Genomic DNA, 19,242 nt, shown 5'->3' with positions numbered 1-19,242 from the left:
CCATAATTCGCTCCAACACGTTTCTAACACTAAGCTTTTGCTTTCGTCTGTTGTGGATTACATAGATATGCTAAGCATCCTGCGCATGTGTGTATGTAAAACTGTCGCCAAAAGTAATTTCTTCCGGAATGTTATGATCCATCGGTCAAAGAAAGGAAGGTGTTCATGAAAGGCGGAAAGACGAATTGAGGCCCCTGAGGAGGGGGTACTGACACACAGATGTAGGAAGATTGAACAGTATACTTAAATTGCCAGCGGATGGGGTGGGGGGGGGGGGGGGGTGGCAATGGGACTCCTACGATCATCGGTCACAGGCCCTAAAATTGTAGTCGCCATGGGGGGAGGGGAGGTGCAAATGGTTCTCCAGCCACGGAGCCCTAACGACCATCTTTCCCGGGGCCCTTGTCGCTAATAATCTGTCCACTGATAGACATACGGCATACTACAGACTAGAGATCTTCGGCGAACGCCTAGTCCGCCTACCGTTAGATCCACCGCTGGTTCATGACGGTGTTTTTTTATGGTGCATCCTTCCCCCTGCCTGCTGCGTATGCATCGGGCAGGAGACAGTGTGGCAGTATGCAAATTGCACACTGGATAGGAGCGGTCCCGCGGCACCGCCATCATTCCGGACATCTGCATGCCCGTCGTGGGTTCTAATCTCGTATGAACCGTCCGCCGTAGCAAGAGGTGACTATCTGGCTACGTGGTACTCAAGTCCTGAAAAGACCGGCATGATCGCGTAGGCCATTACGCCAATAATAAGAATAACAATAAGAAGAAGAACTTAGCATAGCAGTCCACACTCGGGGAAGGTTTTTGTTTTGACTTTGGTGCTGCCTGGTCTTCCGCTGTGACGCGACGGAATGCACTCGATCAAAACATGAACCTACCGATCCGAACCCATTCCAAGGCATTGCCGGTCAATCGGCGTCATGATAACTACTCCAAACCAACAAGCCACCAGATTCTGGACGGACAGGTGCAGCATCATACGCGCACCGTAATAAACAAATCCGGAATCCTCTTTTGTATGGATTCAATTCAAAATGTTGTTTCCACTTGCGTCCGCTAGCTGAATTGGAAATAAATGTGCAACATATCATACGCACGTTTGCTTAGATCGTGTGTCTTTTTAATACCCCCAACAGCAGAGCCGATCGCAAAGATGATGGTGCCAATCCGATAGTTGTGTTGTCTCTCAGATAGCGAGATCGAAAATGCATGGACTTTGTAGCCGCAGCGGATGAAAATGTACGCATCAGAATCAAATAGTTTTGGGGTTTCCAAACGCACGCACACACACAAACACACAAACACGCGCGCGCAAACTCACTCACACACACGCGCGCGCACGCGATAAGACACCTACGAACGCGCGCACGCGAGAACGCACCTACGAAAGCGCGCACGCAAGCACGCACTCTCCACCAAACCCCCCCTCCCCTTCCGCAATCATCAGCTATCATATAGCGCATCCTCATCCCTAGTGCCGGGTGGGGTGGGGAATTGCGACATGATAGAGTGAACGGTCACTTTCCCCGCGCTGTGTGTGTGCGTGTGTGTGACGAGACCTGAAAACGCGAGACAGATTTCGGCACATTAAAAAAAATATTTGATTGCCACTATACACTGTGCTACATGATGCTTAGAAGGTCGTTGAAGCATCAAACATGTTCAAATAAAAAAAATATTAGATTAGTGTTAGACGTTCTCCTACGTTTGTTTTAAATAGGCTTCTTCACCCTCAATTGGCAGGGGCATCGAATGGTCTCATCAGCAGTGGCACGAAATAAAATAAACCATCAATACACCGATAACATTTTGAATCCCAATCCAGCTTCTCCCACAGCGTCTCAAGGTCACACACAAATTCATAAATGCTAACACCCACCGATAACAATACACAACCGCAATGCACATATGAGTATCAACGCATACACCGCAACAGCCAATCAGCGGCGGCGGAAGGCACGGGCAGAAGCGTAAGTAAAGCAAGGCAGGGTGAGGGAGGTAGAAGCAGCGGACGAAAAAATAGGTGCCAATATTTTTAAATTTTTTGACCGTTTTTTTTGCTCCGCCACCATAAATAGTTCGTCCATTTCGCCAACAGATGGCGCTAATCTTGCTCGACCCAGCGCGGGAATCGCTGAAGTCCAGCGCGGGGATCGGGCCAAAATCTGCGCTGGCCAGCGCAGAATTTGGTACATTTTCTGCGCAGGAAACTGCTCGAATTTGCGCAGCGGGGTGTTTGCCTATATGCGATATCGAGCAGTCGTTAACTGTTTTGACGGTCGTTTATTTTAACAGGAATGAACAACAAATGAACTCGGTTAAACCAAAATGAACTTTAAACGACTGTTAAAAAAAGTTATGGGCTGTGAAATATGTTTGCAGTTTGAGTTTGAGAAGTTTTCGATCGCTTTGCGCAGCGGGATTTCTGCTCGCTTTTTCGATCGCGTTTGGCGGAAAGCGATGGAAAATCCGAGCTACAAAACTGCTCGATTTTGTCGTGCGGGTATTCCGTTTAGGTAGAGCGCTTGAGTCCCCGCTGCGCAAATTCGAGCAGTTTCCAGCGCAGAAAATGCACCAAAATCTGCGCTGGCCAGCGCAAATTTGGCCTGGTCTCCCGCGCTGGACTTCAGCGATTCCTGCGCTGGGTCGAGCAAGTTTAGCGCCATCTGCTGGCGAAATGGACGAACTATTTATGGCGGCGGAGCAAAACAAACGGTCAAAAAATTTAAAAAAATTGGCGCCCATTTTTTCGTCCGCTTCTCCTCCCTCCCTCGCCCTGCCTTGCCTTACTTGCGCTTCAGCCCGTGCCTTCCGCCGCCAGCTGATTGGCTGTTGCGGTGTATGCGTTGATACTCATATGTGCATTGCGGTTGTGTATTGTTATTGGTGGGTGTTAGCATTTATGAATTTGTGTGTGACCTTGAGACGCTGTGGGAGAAGCTGGATTGGGATTCAAAGTGTTATCGGTGTATTGATGGTTTATTTTATTTCGTGCCGCTGCTGATGAGACCATTCGATGCCCCTGCCAATTGAGGGTGAAGAAGCCTATTTAAAACAAGCGTAGGAGAACGTCTAACACTAATCTAATATTTTTTTTATTTGAACATGTTTGATGCTTCAACGACCTTCTAAGCATCATGTACCACGATGTATAGTGGCAATAAAATATTTTTTTAATGTGCCGAAATCCGTCTCGAGTTTTTGGGTCTCGTCACACACACACACAGCGCGGGGAAAGTGACCATTCATTCTATCATGTCGCGATCCCCCACCCCGCCCGGCGCTAGGGATGAGGATGCTATAAGAAAGCTGAACCAACCGTTCTACCGATAAGGTAGTCGTAATCGATCATGAGTGGAGGGGGGGGGGGGGGAATCATGAGTGGGGGGGGGAGGGGTGTAGTGCGTGCTTGTGCGACTTCGGGGGTGTAGTGCGTGCTTGTGCGACTTCGGGGGTGCGTGCTCGCGAGCGCGCTTTCGTGGGTGCGTGCTGGCGTGCGCGCTTTCATGCTCGCGGGCGCGCGTACGTGCGTGTGTGTGTGCGTGCGTGCGTGCTGGCGTGCGCGCGTTCATGCATGTGTGCGTGTGTGTGTGTGTGTATGTGTGTGTGTGTGTGTGTGTGTGTGTGTGTGTGTGTGTGTGTGTGTGTGTGTGTGTGTGTGTGTGTGTGTGTGTGTGTGTGTGTGTGTGTGTGTGTGTGTGTGTGTGTGTGTGTGTGTGTGTGTGTGTGTGTGTGTGTGTGTGTGTGTGTGTGTGTGTGTGTGTGTGTGTGTGTGTGTGTGTGTGTGTGTTTGTGTGTGAGTTTGCGCGCGCGTGTTTGTGTGTTTGTGTGTGCGTGCGTTTGGAAACCCCAAAACTATTTGATTCTGATGCGTACATTTTCATCCGCTGCGGCTACAAAATACCACGCATTTTCGATCTCGCTATCTGAGAGACAACACAACCATTGGCATTGGCATCTTTGCGATCGGCTCTGCTGTTGGGGGTATTAAAAAGACACATGATTTAAGCAAACGTGCGTGTGATTTGTTGCACATTTATTTCTAATTTAGCTAGCGGACGCAAGTGGAAACAACATTTTGAATTGAATCCATACAAAAGAGGATTCTGGATTTGTTTATTACGGTGCGCGTATGGTGCTGCACCTGTCCGTCCAGAATCTGGTGGCTTGTTGGCTTACAGTCGGTATCATGACGCCGATTGACCGGCATTGCCTTGGAATGGGTTCGGATCGGTAGGTTCATGTTTTGGTCGAGTGCATTCCGTGCATTTGTCGCGCCACAGCGGTAGCCTGGCAGCAACAAAGTCAAGACAAACTCTTACCCGGGTGTGGACTGCTACGCTAAGTTCTTTTTATTATTACTATTATTATTATTGGCGTAATAGCCAACGCAATCATGCCGGCCTTTTCAGGACTTGAGTACCACGTAGCCGGAGCCGGTGACTAACCCCTTGCTCCGGTGGACGGTTCATACGCGGTTAGAACCCACGACGGGCATGCTGTTAAGATGTGCGGAACGATAGCGGTGCCGCGGGACCGCTCCTATCCAGCGTGCAATTTGCATACTGCCACACTGTCTCCTGCCCGATGCATACGCTGCAGGCAGGGGGAAGAATGCACCTCCACGATAAAAAACCCCAGTCATGAACCAGCGGTTGACCTAACGGTAGGCGGACTAGGCGGTCGCCGAAGATCTCTAGTCTGTAGTATGCCGTATGTCTATCAGTGGACAGATTATTAGCGACAAGGGCCCCGGGAAAGATGGTCGTTAGGGCTCCGTGGCTGGAGAACCATTTGCACCTCCCCTCCCCCCATGGCGACTACAATTTTAGGGCCTGTGACCGATGATCGTAGGAGTCCCATGGCCACCCCCCCCCCCCCCATCCGCTGGCAATTTAAGTATACTGTCCAATCTTTCAACATCTGTGTGTCAGTACCCCCTCCTCAGGGACCTCAATTCGTCTTTCCGCCTTTCATGAACACCTTCCTTTCTTTGACCGATGGATCATAACATTCCGGAAGAAATTACATTTGGCGACAGTTTTGCATACACACGCACACTCACAACCATGCGCAGGAGCATATCTATGTAATCCACAGCAGACGAAAGCAAAAGCTTAGTGTTAGAAACGTGTTAGAGCGAATTATGGTTCTGCGCGTTGCACAGCAAACCCTCCATCGTGCGCTAGCGATTCCGTAATCATTTTTACATTGCATCGATTAAACTCATTGCGCTTTTTTGGTTTGATTTGTAAAAATGCAACTTCATCGCCGCAATGTGTATAAACGGTTTTTTAAGCGCCACAGCAACTCATGAGCATTGTCCACACGCGAGAAAGAGATGGCGCTATGGAGGGAAAAAGCACGGACGACGGCTGACAGCGATTGGCCGTCTGACGCACCAACACATTCAAACCTTCGACAGCGCGCTCAGGCGAGGGGTATGAGGCGGAGCCAGGGGCGGGCAGCTCGACGAGCTGCTCGACAAATTTGCCGTTAGAGAGAAAAGAAAGGCATGATAAAATTCTCAGCACGCCATAACGCCTTCCGTCGCTTTGTGCAGCGGGGATTTTCGATCGCTTTCCGCCAAAAGCGATCGAAAAAGCGAGCAGAAATGTCAGCGAAAACGCTTGGATTCCGACGGAAGAAATATTTCAATCCAAAAATCAGCGCTGAAAATTTTGAAATATTTCATTTATAAATTTGCAACAATTTTGAATGCGAAATATTTAACAGCCATGGGCTGTGAAATATGTTTGCAGTTTGAGTTTGAGAAGTTTTCGATCGCTTTGCGCAGCGGGTCGTTTCGAATCCGTTTAGTGGTCGTTTAATGGATTTGTGGCACTTGGGAATGCATCAGCTGATAATGAAAATTTGAAAGACGGACCCGTCAAACATTGCGAGGGTTGCGAGTAGTATCATCTGCTCGAAATCTTATGGTATTTTAAAATTTTTTTTTTTTATTCATAATTTTTTTTCAGTGTTGTTCAACGATAAGATCGCTTTATAAATATTTGTGGGTGTTTGCAAAATAAAATGTCAAAATTCATGTGTTTCTTATGCTACCAATCGCACTGTTATACCTGCTCTCGGGGTGCTATAATCATAACTGCTAAAAGTAGGAGTGAAAAAACTTCCTAGGTACGCAAGATCTTTAATGCAGCTGGGCTCTGGGGCTGTGAACTTGTAAGGCGTGCAAGCCCTCACGGCCAAGCTACACGTACCGGACGACATCGGACGATGCCATAAAACGTAGGACCGCAGACAAGAGATTCGCGTCGGGCCGGGCCGTGTCGGATCACAGCGGGCCGGTTTTGTAAGAGATTTGACAGTTGGCGTTAACGGATTTATAGCATCGTCCGATGTCGTCCGGTACGTGTAGCTTGGCCGTCACGCGCCCTCGCAAATCGCTGTCAATTGCATGACGGGGAAGATCTACAGGAAGAGTGAAAGATGGGTGTCATCCACCCAGTCTACAAAATGGGCAACAGGCTGGATTGCTCAAACTTTTGAGCCATCACAGTCCTCAATGCCGCCTACAAGATCCTGTTTTGTAGATTTGTGCCCCTCGCCACAAATTTCTTTTGCATCTACCAAGCGGCAGCCAAGACGTCGGAATCGTTCGAATCTCACAGGGGTCTGAGGCAACGTGACGGACTCTCCTGTCTGCTCTTCAACATTGTCCTAGAAGGTGTCATTCGAGGCGTGGGGCTAGACAACGACATCATCGGCATGAAAACAGCGAAGGTTTGTGAGGACTCAAACGCGAAGCAGCATGAAATGGATTGAGAATCAATGCGACGAAGACAAAGTACCTGCTCGCCGATGACTCAGACCATCTGGGAAGTAGTGTATTAGATGACGGCGGCAATCTCGAGGTATTAAAGGAGTTTTGCTTTCTCAGACTGGTCGTTACTTCGGACAACAACATCAGCAGTGAAATCCGGAGACGCATTGTCCAAAGAATCGGGCATACTATGCGCTTCACCGACTGCTGATATCCAGAAGACTTCAAACCCGCACGAAATGTGAGATATATCGCGCATTGATTCGCCCGGTGGTCATCTATGGATACGAGTCCTGGACCATTCGAGCGGAGGATGCAAACGCTCGGGCATGTTTGAGCGACGCATCCTCCGGACCATCTTTGGCGTTGTGTTCGAGCATGGAGCGTGGAGGAGAAGGATGAACCACTAGCTTGCTGAGCTGTATGGCGAATCGAACATCGTTACGGTGGCGAAGGCTCACAGGATACGATGGCTGGAGTATGTCATGAGGATACCGGACTCATGTGCCATAAGAAGGTGTTCGACAGCGATCCCGTTGTGGAATGTTGTGTGTCAGTGCTTTTGTTTTTGTGGAAAAATATTAGCGATTCTTTTTGTTTACAACAATTTATTAGATATGTATCAAACATTTTCGCTTCAATGTTGTGGTGGTGGCTCTTCTTTATGCCAAAAATGGGGCATAATGTCGTTCGCAGAAATGCCGACTTATACGGACTTTCGACATTTTGTTTAGATCCACGCTGTCGGATAGTCACGCAGTCCTTGCTACGGAGAGACGGTCTATTTTACCCTTTAACCCATGACTTACGACAACTAAGTCGTTTAAATTAACTACTGTACCACCAGACTGCCAGAATGAGTTGTAGGGCCCATATGAACACTTGAGATTTTTCTATTAATGCTCAGTTCTATACTTACAAAAGAATGACAATAATTTTATTTTGTAAAATAGTCGGTATATTTGTTAGTTGAGATTAGTCACACTCTTTCCGTAAAGGTTAAATTGAAAAAAAAACATGAATCAAACATTTACATACTGTTGCGATAAAGACTACTGTTTCGAAAACTGCTAGTCTTAGTACTGTTCAATAGCGGTGAGTAGTATACACGATCGGAGAAACTTGATTTTGAGAATTGGCTTGCAGGTGGTTGAATGTATCGACTACCACTAGACGAGTACGTTGATGTGACTGGCATATTCCACCTTCTTTTACGTTAATCTGCTTTTCATAAGATGAATTAGTCTGTAAAGTGAATGGAAAAAATGACAACATAAGTAAATTTTAAAAAGATATGAGCTTTATAGAAAGAGAATTTATTTACAGGGGTTTATTAAAATAAGAAAAAAAGATTAATTCTATTCTTTAACTAGATACTAATTCACTCTGTGTTATGATAATTAGTATCAGCAAATGGGTGTAAACTGACGAGGATAGTAATAGCACTGACTAGGCTTGCACAATACAAGTCGGAAATTTGATTCTCAATTTTAAAATGTACGAATACTGCTAGCTTTCTCGAAACTAGTCAGAATATGGAGTTTGATTGTTGGCGACTGAAATCATGTAAACTCTCTATACAATATCACTCGCTATACTAGCTTCAGGTTTTAATCATAGATTATTTTTATTATGACACAACCTGTCAAAATTGTGATCCTCGTTACTACAGACAGTCCGGCTAGCGTGTCTGTGCGTTAGTAACAGCAATTCGGCAGGGCTGGGGAATGATTGCTCGCCAGACCAGCTAACGGGAGCATTAGTAGCGAACAAGATTTTTGTAACACACTTATCCTTCGAACAAATGGTCGTATTTTATCTTTGTACTTTTAATTTAATGCAAGTTGTACATGCAAACATTAAATATGTGTGGAGTTTCCATCAAGTCTAGTCATGCGAGGGAATATCACATTTTCGCCCCTCCACTACAAAAATTTAAGCCAAAAAAATATTTTAAACACCGATTAATCACAGGCTCATTCTGTCCCCAACCACGAAGCGAATCAGACGTGATCGATACGCGCTCCAAGTGGATGGATTCTTTGCCGGACAACAAGCCACTGACCTCGACCATACGCACTGCAAGGGAATACGTGCGAGAACGAACGGAAGCGATCTGTGCGTACAGTGTGTAGTGCGTAGAGTTGTGTGCAGCGCGTGTATACGTGCTGCGTGTGTACTGTAGTGTAGGTTTGTGAGTGTAGAGCGCATTCGTCGGACAGGTGCGTAGCCCTCGTTCGTCGTGTACTCTCGCTCTCGTGTGTCTATTTGTGGTAAGTGATCCTCTCTTGTTTACCTATCCTTTCTCGTCACACAGTTGGGTTTCTTTCCCTCGCTCCGACTCTCTCATGGAGGCGGAGCCGATGGATGAATCGGAGAAGGGCTTTACTACAGTGAAGCGAAAAAGTTCTGATCCAGGACAGAATGCGAAAAAAAGGCTAGTAACGAACCCTTACCTTCAACGTCCCGTGATCGTTGAAGGGGCATCCCAGATTCCGAGCGTATCCCGCATCTTATAACGGGATACATGATGTATTTTTCATGCCGAAAAATAAACAGCTCGATGTAAAAGCAATTACGGCATCTGTTTATAAAAATTATCCTGGTGTCTTAGACATTATTCGCCCGCGTCCAAACAAGCTGCGGGTCACCGCAAAAGACCGGATGCAAGCCAATGCTATTGCGGCCGATCCGTCCTATACGGAAGATTACCGGGTATATATTCCCGGTGGATTGGTCGAAGTCGTCGGTGTCATTGATGACTTAGATTACCCTTTAGAGGAGATCCTAAAGTACGGACAAGGGGCTTTTCTGCACCAATCCTCCCCTTGGGTAAAGGTCCTTGAAGTTAAAAAACGTTACGCTTCAAGTGCGGTCGATGGAAAGAAGGTGTTCCGTGAGACTTCCTCACTCCGGATCACCTTCGAGGGTACAGTCCTGCCAAACATGCTGTACATTGAAGGACTCAGAGTGCCCATCCGTCGACCATTTGTACAAAAAATAGCATGCTGCACAAAATATAGCCAGATTGGACATTCAGAGCCTTACTGCACAAACTCCGTGAAGTGTGGCAAATGCAAGGGATCGCACTCAACATCCGAATGCAAGGCCGAAACTCAGAAATGCATTCACTGCAAGCAGGAATGGCATGAAATGTCGTTGTGTTCTGTGTACCGAAAAAAACAATCAGAACACAAACGGGCCGTCTTGCAGAATACAAGAGGATTGTACGCCGATGTTTTGAAGTCCACCTCAAGTGTGAATCCGTTCGATAACCTTTCCCTATTGGAGGGTAATGAACCGTTGCCCAATCTGGCACCATTAAATGGAGTTAAAAGATTGCATACAACACGGGTACCAAACAAAAAGACAATAAAAAAAATTAGTAAAGCTTCACCCAAAAAGGCACCTCGACGTCACGACAACGCGACCCCACGCCAACCTCAGGACTCCAAACCCCCCCGTGACGCTCGCACCCATCCACGTTCCCGTAACCCTTCCAATCCCAGCAATCTGGCGTTCCCTAGCGAACCCAGATCTTTCTCCAGGCCATCCTTCCCAAGCCTGACAGAGATTTTACACTCTCTCCTTGACTCCCTCCACCTCCCGGAACCCCTTACCGGATTGATTCCCCTGGTATTTCCTTTCCTAAGAGGAATGGTCAGGCAATGGTTATCAAAATGGCCATGTCTAAGTATGATGGTCCGTTTGGATGATTAATGCCTCCAATGACTACTACACTACAATGGAACTGCAGAAGTTTTTTGGGAAAAATAGATTATTTTAAGGTATTGCTAGGGCAATATAATTGTAATGCATTTGCCCTAAGTGAAACTTGGCTCCCACCCGATAAAATTATTACCTTCCCGGGATATAATATTATTCGTAAAGATCGACATGATCCAACTAGCGATAGGTGTGGTAGGGGAGTGTTAATTGGTATTCGTAGCAGTCACAGCTTCAGCAGAATACCCCTCCCCACACCCGAGCTAATCGAATACGTCGCGATCCAGGCAAAGCTAGGGGATCTTGACGTTTCTATTGCCTCAATTTATATCCCATCGGGAGCCAATCTGGATCCAAAGAAGATCAACAAGGATCTTAACAGTAGTAACGGTACTATCAAAACCATTTTTCATCCTGGGCGACTTTAACGCCCATGGATCAGATTGGGGTTGCACGCATGACGATAATCGTGCACCAATCATTAGGGATATTTGCGACACACACAGTTTGACAATTCTAAACTCTGGTGAAGCAACTAGGGTGCCCTCACCTATGGCACGACCCAGCGCAACAGACCTTTCTCTTTGTTCGTCGTCTTTAGGGCTGGATTCTATGTGGAAGGTAATCCAAGACCCGCTTGGTAGCGACCATCTGCTAATAAAGATCTCGATTATCAAGAGGAGTCGCACAGTCGATCAAGTCCCCGCTAATTGTGACTTAACGAGGAACATCGACTGGACGAAATACGGCAACCAAATGACCGCTTTGCTAATCCGCGTAGAACCCAGTTTCTCCGTAAATGAAGAGTATACAAATCTCGTTATGGCGATAAACGAGTGCGCCCTCGGTGCCCAAACGAGGCCGACCCCCAGGCAAGGATTTTTAAAAGACCACCCACTCCTTGGTGGGACGCGGATTGTAAAGCAGCATTCTCAGCGAAGCGGAAGGCTTTTGCCAGGTATAGAGACACCGGTTCCATGGATCTATACATTCATTATAGAGGCCTGGAGCGTAGGTGCAAAAACTTGCTTAAAGCAAAAAAAAGGTCATACTGGCCGAGGTATGTCAAAAACCTCAAGCCTTCCACTTCGCTAACGGAGCTTCAGAGCATGGCGAAAAGGATGCGCAACAGCAAAGCAACAAACGAGAGCGAAAGGGTTTCTGGGGCATGGCTAGAGCCATTTGCACAAAAAGTCTGCCCTGATTTCGCTCAAGCACCACCATTTCAACAGAGTGCTCATGGGAGTGATCCGCAAATGGATTCACCGTTCTCAATGGTTGAGCTATCGCTTGCTCTGTACTCCAGCAACAATTCCAGTCTCCAGGACTGGATCAGATTCGGAACAAATTGCTCCATAATCTGCCAGATCTGGCGAGGAAACGGCTGTTGAGATTATTCAACATTATGTTGGAACTTAACACCGTCCCGTTGGAGTGGAGAGAAGTGAAAGTAGTCACCCTTTTGAAACCTGGTAAACCGGCATCAGAATACAACTCATATCGACCGATAGCAATGTTATCTTGTCTGCGAAAATTATTTGAGAAAATGATTCTTTTTAGTCTGGACAATTGGCTTGAATCCAAAGGCCTCTTGTCAAGTACCCAATTTGGCTTTCGCAAAGGCAAGGGTACCAACGATTGCTTGGCGCTGCTTGTGTCCGAAATCGAGATGGCTCATTCTCGTAAAGAAATGATGGCATCTGTATTTCTTGACATCAAGGGGGCTTTTGACTTAGTATCAGTCAATGTTCTGTGTCAAAAGTTAGAATCTGCGTGCTTAACCCCAAGACTGAATAACATCTTATTCAACCTCCTTTCGGAAAAGGCAATGAATTTCGATAATGCCTACATGAAAATTCGGAGAGTTAGCTTTTATGGACTGCCACAAGGGTCCTGTTTGAGCCCCTTGTTGTACAATTTTTATGTCAACGATATAGAAACTTGCCTTGCACCTGGCTGTAGCCTTAGGCAATTGGCGGACGACGGTGTTGTTTCAGTCGCCAGCAACAACATCACCGACCTTCAAAGTCCTTTGCAAACCACACTCAACAATTTTGAAGTGTGTGCCACAAACCTAGGTATCGAGTTTTCTCCAGAGAAAACGGAAATCCTGATATTCTCTTTCTTTTACAACACTGAGAGTAATAGACGCTTGAATTTGGTTGACCCAAAGGTCGATATCTTTTTATATGGTAAAAAGATATCCATTGCCAGATCTTTTCGATACCTAGGAGTTTGGTTTGATATCAAGAATGTATGGAGGACACATATTGACTATCTGGTACAGAAGTGTACAAGAAGAACCAATTTTCTCAGAACGATTACCGGACTCTGGTGGGGTGCACACCCCAAAGACGTCCTTAACCTATATAAGACAACGATACTGTCCGTCTTGGAGTATGGTTCCATATGCTTCCACTGGGCAGCCAAGTCGCATTTAATCCGACTTGAGAGGATTCAGTATCGCTGTCTTAGAATCGCGCTAGGTAGCATGAAGTCGACTCATAACATGTCACTCGAAGTGATGTCCGGAGTGATGCCGCTAAAGCTACGTTTTGAGCTACTATCGCTTCGCCTTTTCGTCCGCTCTACAGTATCAAATCCCTTGATAATCGAGAACTTTGAAACACTGTAAGAGATAGGTTCTAAATGCAAAATCATGAAGGTCTATCATGATTTTGTTTCTTTACAGGTGCACCCTAGTACTTATCAAAGTATAACTAGTGCCAGCTTACCAGAGTCTTGCAGTTCCATTTGAAGTGTAGATACCTCATTGAAGGAGGAAATTAAATGTATCCCCGATAACCTTCGCCGGATGACAATTCCCAGCAAATTTGTGGAGAAACATGGCCATGCTAACAGTAACCCTTTTTATACTGACGGATCCTCATCAGAGCAGGGCATTGGATTTGGTGTATACAACACGTGCTCCGAAGCATTCTTTAAATTACGCCAACCATGCTCAGTATATGTAGCGGAGCTCGACGCAATCTTTTATGCCTTATTATTGATAAGTGCATGCCCTGCGGATCAATCTGTGGGACTCGGATGAACTCGGAAGGTTTCTGTATACAATCACTCCTCGTGTAAGCTTGAAGCCTTGGTTCCATAACACTCCTGGCGATCGTGCGTTCATTCGAATGATGTCTAGACTTAGGTCTAATCATTTCGCATTGGGTGCACATCTCCAGCGTATAGGACTGGTCGACTCCAAGGTATGTGGCTGCGGGGTTGGATTCCACGACATGGATCATCTTTTGTGGTCCTGCGTGGAATACGAGTCTGCTCGACCTGCCTTGCTGGATGCGGTCGAAAAACTGGGAAAATGTACTGATATTCTGAATCGGGATATATTAGCGGCATCGGACTGGGAATTCCTAAGGGCCATATTCGATTTCTGTAGAGAACACGGCTTAACTGTGTGACTTTCCTTAAGCAAAATGTCTGTGAACCAACCAACATTGTTGGCAACAGCAATCTTGCATCTTATGTTATTTCCTCTTGTTTGTCTATGTGTTACATGTTGTACATCGCTTGTATGTTTGTGATGGATGAATGTATGCATGAATGTAAGAATGAATGAGTGCAATGTGTATGGCTGAGTAATCCGCATTGACGGCAGACAGAAGATCGTTGCTTGAACGATGTTCTTGCAAGGATTTATTAGATAACTGGAACAATACAGACCCCTGCCATGTCACTCGGACCACTGATGGAAAGGACTACAACGATACAGACCCTCGCAATGCGATTTGGGCCACTAAACTGGACTACACTCGGACCACTTCGGATGGATGGATTTAACGAAATGCCTGGATTCCAAACGATACAGACCCCCGCAATGCAATTTGCAATATTGAACTGGAATAGACATCCTCGAAAACCGAATGATGTAAACCTTCGCCACGCTTATAGGACCAAAAATCATGGATCGGATTGATCAAAACCAAACCGTCCGAGTACACCCGGGATAAGGTGCCCTTCCATGGCTCCGAGAAGGAAATGTCTCCTTGCCAATATGGATTGTAGTGCCATGAACTACCTTTGTATTTTTTACTCTTAAGCAATATGGCCTTTTTGGACCGTTACTTCTGAATAAAAAAAATTAATCACAGGCTTCCAGAGGCTTTTTTGTTTCTTTTTGAAGTAACAATTTGTTGTTGTAGAGCTATCAGTAGACTTTGGTAACCGGTATAAACATTGTGACGAACACTCGTCACCGTCTAGACAAGTATAGTTTCGATACACACACGCACTGCCCAGTACCGCAATAGCTAACGCCAAAACGGACTGCGTCTGCAGTGTGCAATAAGAGACGTGTGTCCGCGGCTTAAGCGAATGGTTCCCACAAAATAACAGGAAATCGATGATAATTTCGGTTTTCACAACAAAATGCAACTTTGGCAAAACGACTTCAGGTATCTCACCTGATATGAAACTAAGGAAATTAATAAATAGAACGATTCGTGTCCGGAACTAGGAAAGTGATGAATGAAGAAACAAACTAAAAGGTTCTGTTCAGTGTTGACTATTCATAATATCACGGAGGATTTTTTAAGACATTACAACATCCCAACATATTTTTGTTAATTTTATTTATAGAAGAAATTTTCGTTTGACATTTATTATGTAGAGATTCAAATGGGATCGGAATTAAGCTAATCCAAATCGATCAAAATTTCAGCTGATCTAGAGCTAAACTTATCTAGAGCTAAGTAATATGTAATAAGAGTTAAGTTAAGTAGGAAAAAATAAACTGTCTCTTTGATCGATAAACCACCGAGTATTACGGTTGACTGTGTGAAGCTCCCATAACTGGTGACCCCAAAGAAAGTAAGCACACAACAAGTTCGTTTTACGAAAACTTCTCAACCTCTCGCGCAATGTAGCTAGAGAGCAAGAAAACATAATGATAAAGCGAGGTGTAAATCTTAATCATTGGAGCCCTTTCCGTTGTAAGTTGGTAGGCTGAAATTTCAGCTTTTTGGATTGTACAGCAGTTTTCGAGCAGCTATCTAAGTGGGTATAAAAAACAGATGGGCTTATCCCAAGGTGTATGAATTTAGAAGGTTGATTTTTATCGCTTCTGCTTCTGAATGAAGATTTTAAGAGCGTTTTGTGTATTCGTCAAGCCTCCAGAAACCTTGTTTGAACAAAAGTTTTCATCCATCCTGTCAAAAAGTGATATTCAAATTTGGTTATAAAAAATGCAATGAGACCACCTGGACTACATACACTTTGATTCTAGATTCCATCATCAGATCTCTTTAATGCACCTTGGGATAAATGTAAACCACCTTGTTTTGCCATTTTTCGAGCAATTATTCGTATATAATTCAAGCTTTGAGGGAAGAATAATCTAGACTGAAAATTGCAGGCTAGTTTTTAGTGTGGTTTTGTATGGAGTGTTTACATGATTTCAGCCTCCAACTGTCAAACTCCATACAAAAAACTAACTAGAATCGTGAAGGGTCCCATTATTGGTTTTTGCTCTCTAGCTACATTGACAGTGTTGACGCAAAAATGATAGTGGTCGAAAAATAGTTCACACCCAAGGTGTATGGATATTAGGAGGTGAAGTGCTTCAGAGCAAATTGACATTTCACGACTTGACATAACAATACTGGGGGCTCCGGTATTAAAATCGGGGAAGGCTGGAGGGGGGTATAGAAAATTGTATGCGATTTGACATAACAATACTCAATGATGGCGCCCGGAAAACGCGCTAACAATTCACCTCCTTGATAAACACACCTTGTTCACACCCATGTTCTATATTTCCCCTCCATCCCCTCTTCCCCATCCTTTATCACGCTTTATCATTAGCCGGTATCGCGAATAAATGAACTCTTTTTAATAGTCGTTTAAAGTTCATTTTGGTTTAACCGAGTTCATTTGTTATTCATTCCTCCCGCTGCGCAAATTCGAGCAGTTTCCAGCGCAGAAAATGCACCAAAATCTGCGCTGGCCAGCGCAAATTTGGCCTGGTCTCCCGCGCTGGACTTCAGCGATTCCTGCGCTGGGTCGAGCAAGTTTAGCGCCATCTGCTGGCGAAATGGACGAACTATTTATGGCGGCGGAGCAAAACAAACGGTCAAAAAATTTAAAAAAATTGGCGCCCATTTTTTCGTCCGCTTCTCCTCCCTCCCTCGCCCTGCCTTGCCTTACTTGCGCTTCAGCCCGTGCCTTCCGCCGCCAGCTGATTGGCTGTTGCGGTGTATGCGTTGATACTCATATGTGCATTGCGGTTGTGTATTGTTATTGGTGGGTGTTAGCATTTATGAATTTGTGTGTGACCTTGAGACGCTGTGGGAGAAGCTGGATTGGGATTCAAAGTGTTATCGGTGTATTGATGGTTTATTTTATTTCGTGCCGCTGCTGATGAGACCATTCGATGCCCCTGCCAATTGAGGGTGAAGAAGCCTATTTAAAACAAGCGTAGGAGAACGTCTAACACTAATCTAATATTTTTTTATTTGAACATGTTTGATGCTTCAACGACCTTCTAAGCATCATGTACCACGATGTATAGTGGCAATAAAATATTTTTTTAATGTGCCGAAATCCGTCTCGAGTTTTTGGGTCTCGTCACACACACACACAGCGCGGGGAAAGTGACCATTCATTCTATCATGTCGCGATCCCCCACCCCGCCCGGCGCTAGGGATGAGGATGCTATAAGAAAGCTGAACCAACCGTTCTACCGATAAGGTAGTCGTAATCGATCATGAGTGGAGGGGGGGGGGGGGGAATCATGGAGGGGGGGAGGGGTGTAGTGCGTGCTTGTGCGACTTCGGGGGTGTAGTGCGTGCTTGTGCGACTTCGGGGGTGCGTGCTCGCGAGCGCGCTTTCGTGGGTGCGTGCTGGCGTGCGCGCTTTCATGCTCGCGGGCGCGCGTACGTGCGTGTGTGTGTGCGTGCGTGCGTGCTGGCGTGCGCGCGTTCATGCATGTGTGCGTGTGTGTGTGTGTGTATGTGTGTGTGTGTGTGTGTGTGTGTGTGTGTGTGTGTGTGTGTGTGTGTGTGTGTGTGTGTGTGTGTGTGTGTGTGTGTGTGTGTGTGTGTGTGTGTGTGTGTGTGTGTGTGTGTGTGTGTGTGTGTGTGTGTGTGTGTGTGTGTGTGTGTGTGTGTGTGTGTGTGTGTGTGTGTGTGTGTGTGTGTGTGTGTGTGTGTGTGTGTGTGTGTGTGTTTGTGTGTGAGTTTGCGCGCGCGTGTTTGTGTGTTTGTGTGTGCGTGCGTTTGGAAACCCCAAAACTATTTGATTCTGATGCGTACATTTTCATCCGCTGCGGCTACAAAATACCACGCATTTTCGATCTCGCTATCTGAGAGACAACACAACCATTGGCATTGGCATCTTTGCGATCGGCTCTGCTGTTGGGGGTATTAAAAAGACACATGATTTAAGCAAACGTGCGTGTGATTTGTTGCACATTTATTTCTAATTTAGCTAGCGGACGCAAGTGGAAACAACATTTTGAATTGAATCCATACAAAAGAGGATTCTGGATTTGTTTATTACGGTGCGCGTATGGTGCTGCACCTGTCCGTCCAGAATCTGGTGGCTTGTTGGCTTACAGTCGGTATCATGACGCCGATTGACCGGCATTGCCTTGGAATGGGTTCGGATCGGTAGGTTCATGTTTTGGTCGAGTGCATTCCGTGCATTTGTCGCGCCACAGCGGTAGCCTGGCAGCAACAAAGTCAAGACAAACTCTTACCCGGGTGTGGACTGCTACGCTAAGTTCTTTTTATTATTACTATTATTATTATTGGCGTAATAGCCAACGCAATCATGCCGGCCTTTTCAGGACTTGAGTACCACGTAGCCGGAGCCGGTGACTAACCCCTTGCTCCGGTGGACGGTTCATACGCGGTTAGAACCCACGACGGGCATGCTGTTAAGATGTGCGGAACGATAGCGGTGCCGCGGGACCGCTCCTATCCAGCGTGCAATTTGCATACTGCCACACTGTCTCCTGCCCGATGCATACGCTGCAGGCAGGGGGAAGAATGCACCTCCACGATAAAAAACCCCAGTCATGAACCAGCGGTTGACCTAACGGTAGGCGGACTAGGCGGTCGCCGAAGATCTCTAGTCTGTAGTATGCCGTATGTCTATCAGTGGACAGATTATTAGCGACAAGGGCCCCGGGAAAGATGGTCGTTAGGGCTCCGTGGCTGGAGAACCATTTGCACCTCCCCTCCCCCCATGGCGACTACAATTTTAGGGCCTGTGACCGATGATCGTAGGAGTCCCATGGCCACCCCCCCCTCCCCCCCCCCCCCATCCGCTGGCAATTTAAGTATACTGTCCAATCTTTCAACATCTGTGTGTCAGTACCCCCCTCCTCAGGGACCTCAATTCGTCTTTCCGCCTTTCATGAACACCTTCCTTTCTTTGACCGATGGATCATAACATTCCGGAAGAAATTACATTTGGCGACAGTTTTGCATACACACGCACACTCACAACCATGCGCAGGAGCATATCTATGTAATCCACAGCAGACGAAAGCAAAAGCTTAGTGTTAGAAACGTGTTAGAGCGAATTATGGTTCTGCGCGTTGCACAGCAAACCCTCCATCGTGCGCTAGCGATTCCGTAATCATTTTTACATTGCATCGATTAAACTCATTGCGCTTTTTTGGTTTGATTTGTAAAAATGCAACTTCATCGCCGCAATGTGTATAAACGGTTTTTTAAGCGCCACAG

The 19,242-nt window shown here is 46.1% G+C and overlaps 1 protein-coding gene across 6 annotated transcripts in view; it reads right to left on the bottom strand.

Annotated features, from left to right (window-relative positions):
- The window catches only part of LOC120949189 (ubiquitin carboxyl-terminal hydrolase Usp2), a 195,739-nt gene that overhangs the window by 161,315 nt on the left and 15,182 nt on the right, over positions 1–19,242 (bottom strand). For all 6 annotated transcript variants that reach the window (XM_049606625.1, XM_049606622.1, XM_040366298.2 and 3 more), the window contains one exon: positions 7,841–8,047. In XM_049606625.1, coding sequence (XP_049462582.1) covers positions 7,841–8,000 — 160 coding nt within the window. In that variant the 5' untranslated portion in view covers positions 8,001–8,047. The remainder of the gene's footprint in view (positions 1–7,840; positions 8,048–19,242) is intronic.

Source organism: Anopheles coluzzii, chromosome X (genome assembly GCF_943734685.1).
Source record: "Anopheles coluzzii chromosome X, AcolN3, whole genome shotgun sequence".
Classification (NCBI taxonomy): domain Eukaryota; kingdom Metazoa; phylum Arthropoda; class Insecta; order Diptera; family Culicidae; genus Anopheles; species Anopheles coluzzii.
Note: the sequence above shows the minus strand (reverse complement) of the source record. Positions and strands in the feature narration are given on the sequence as shown.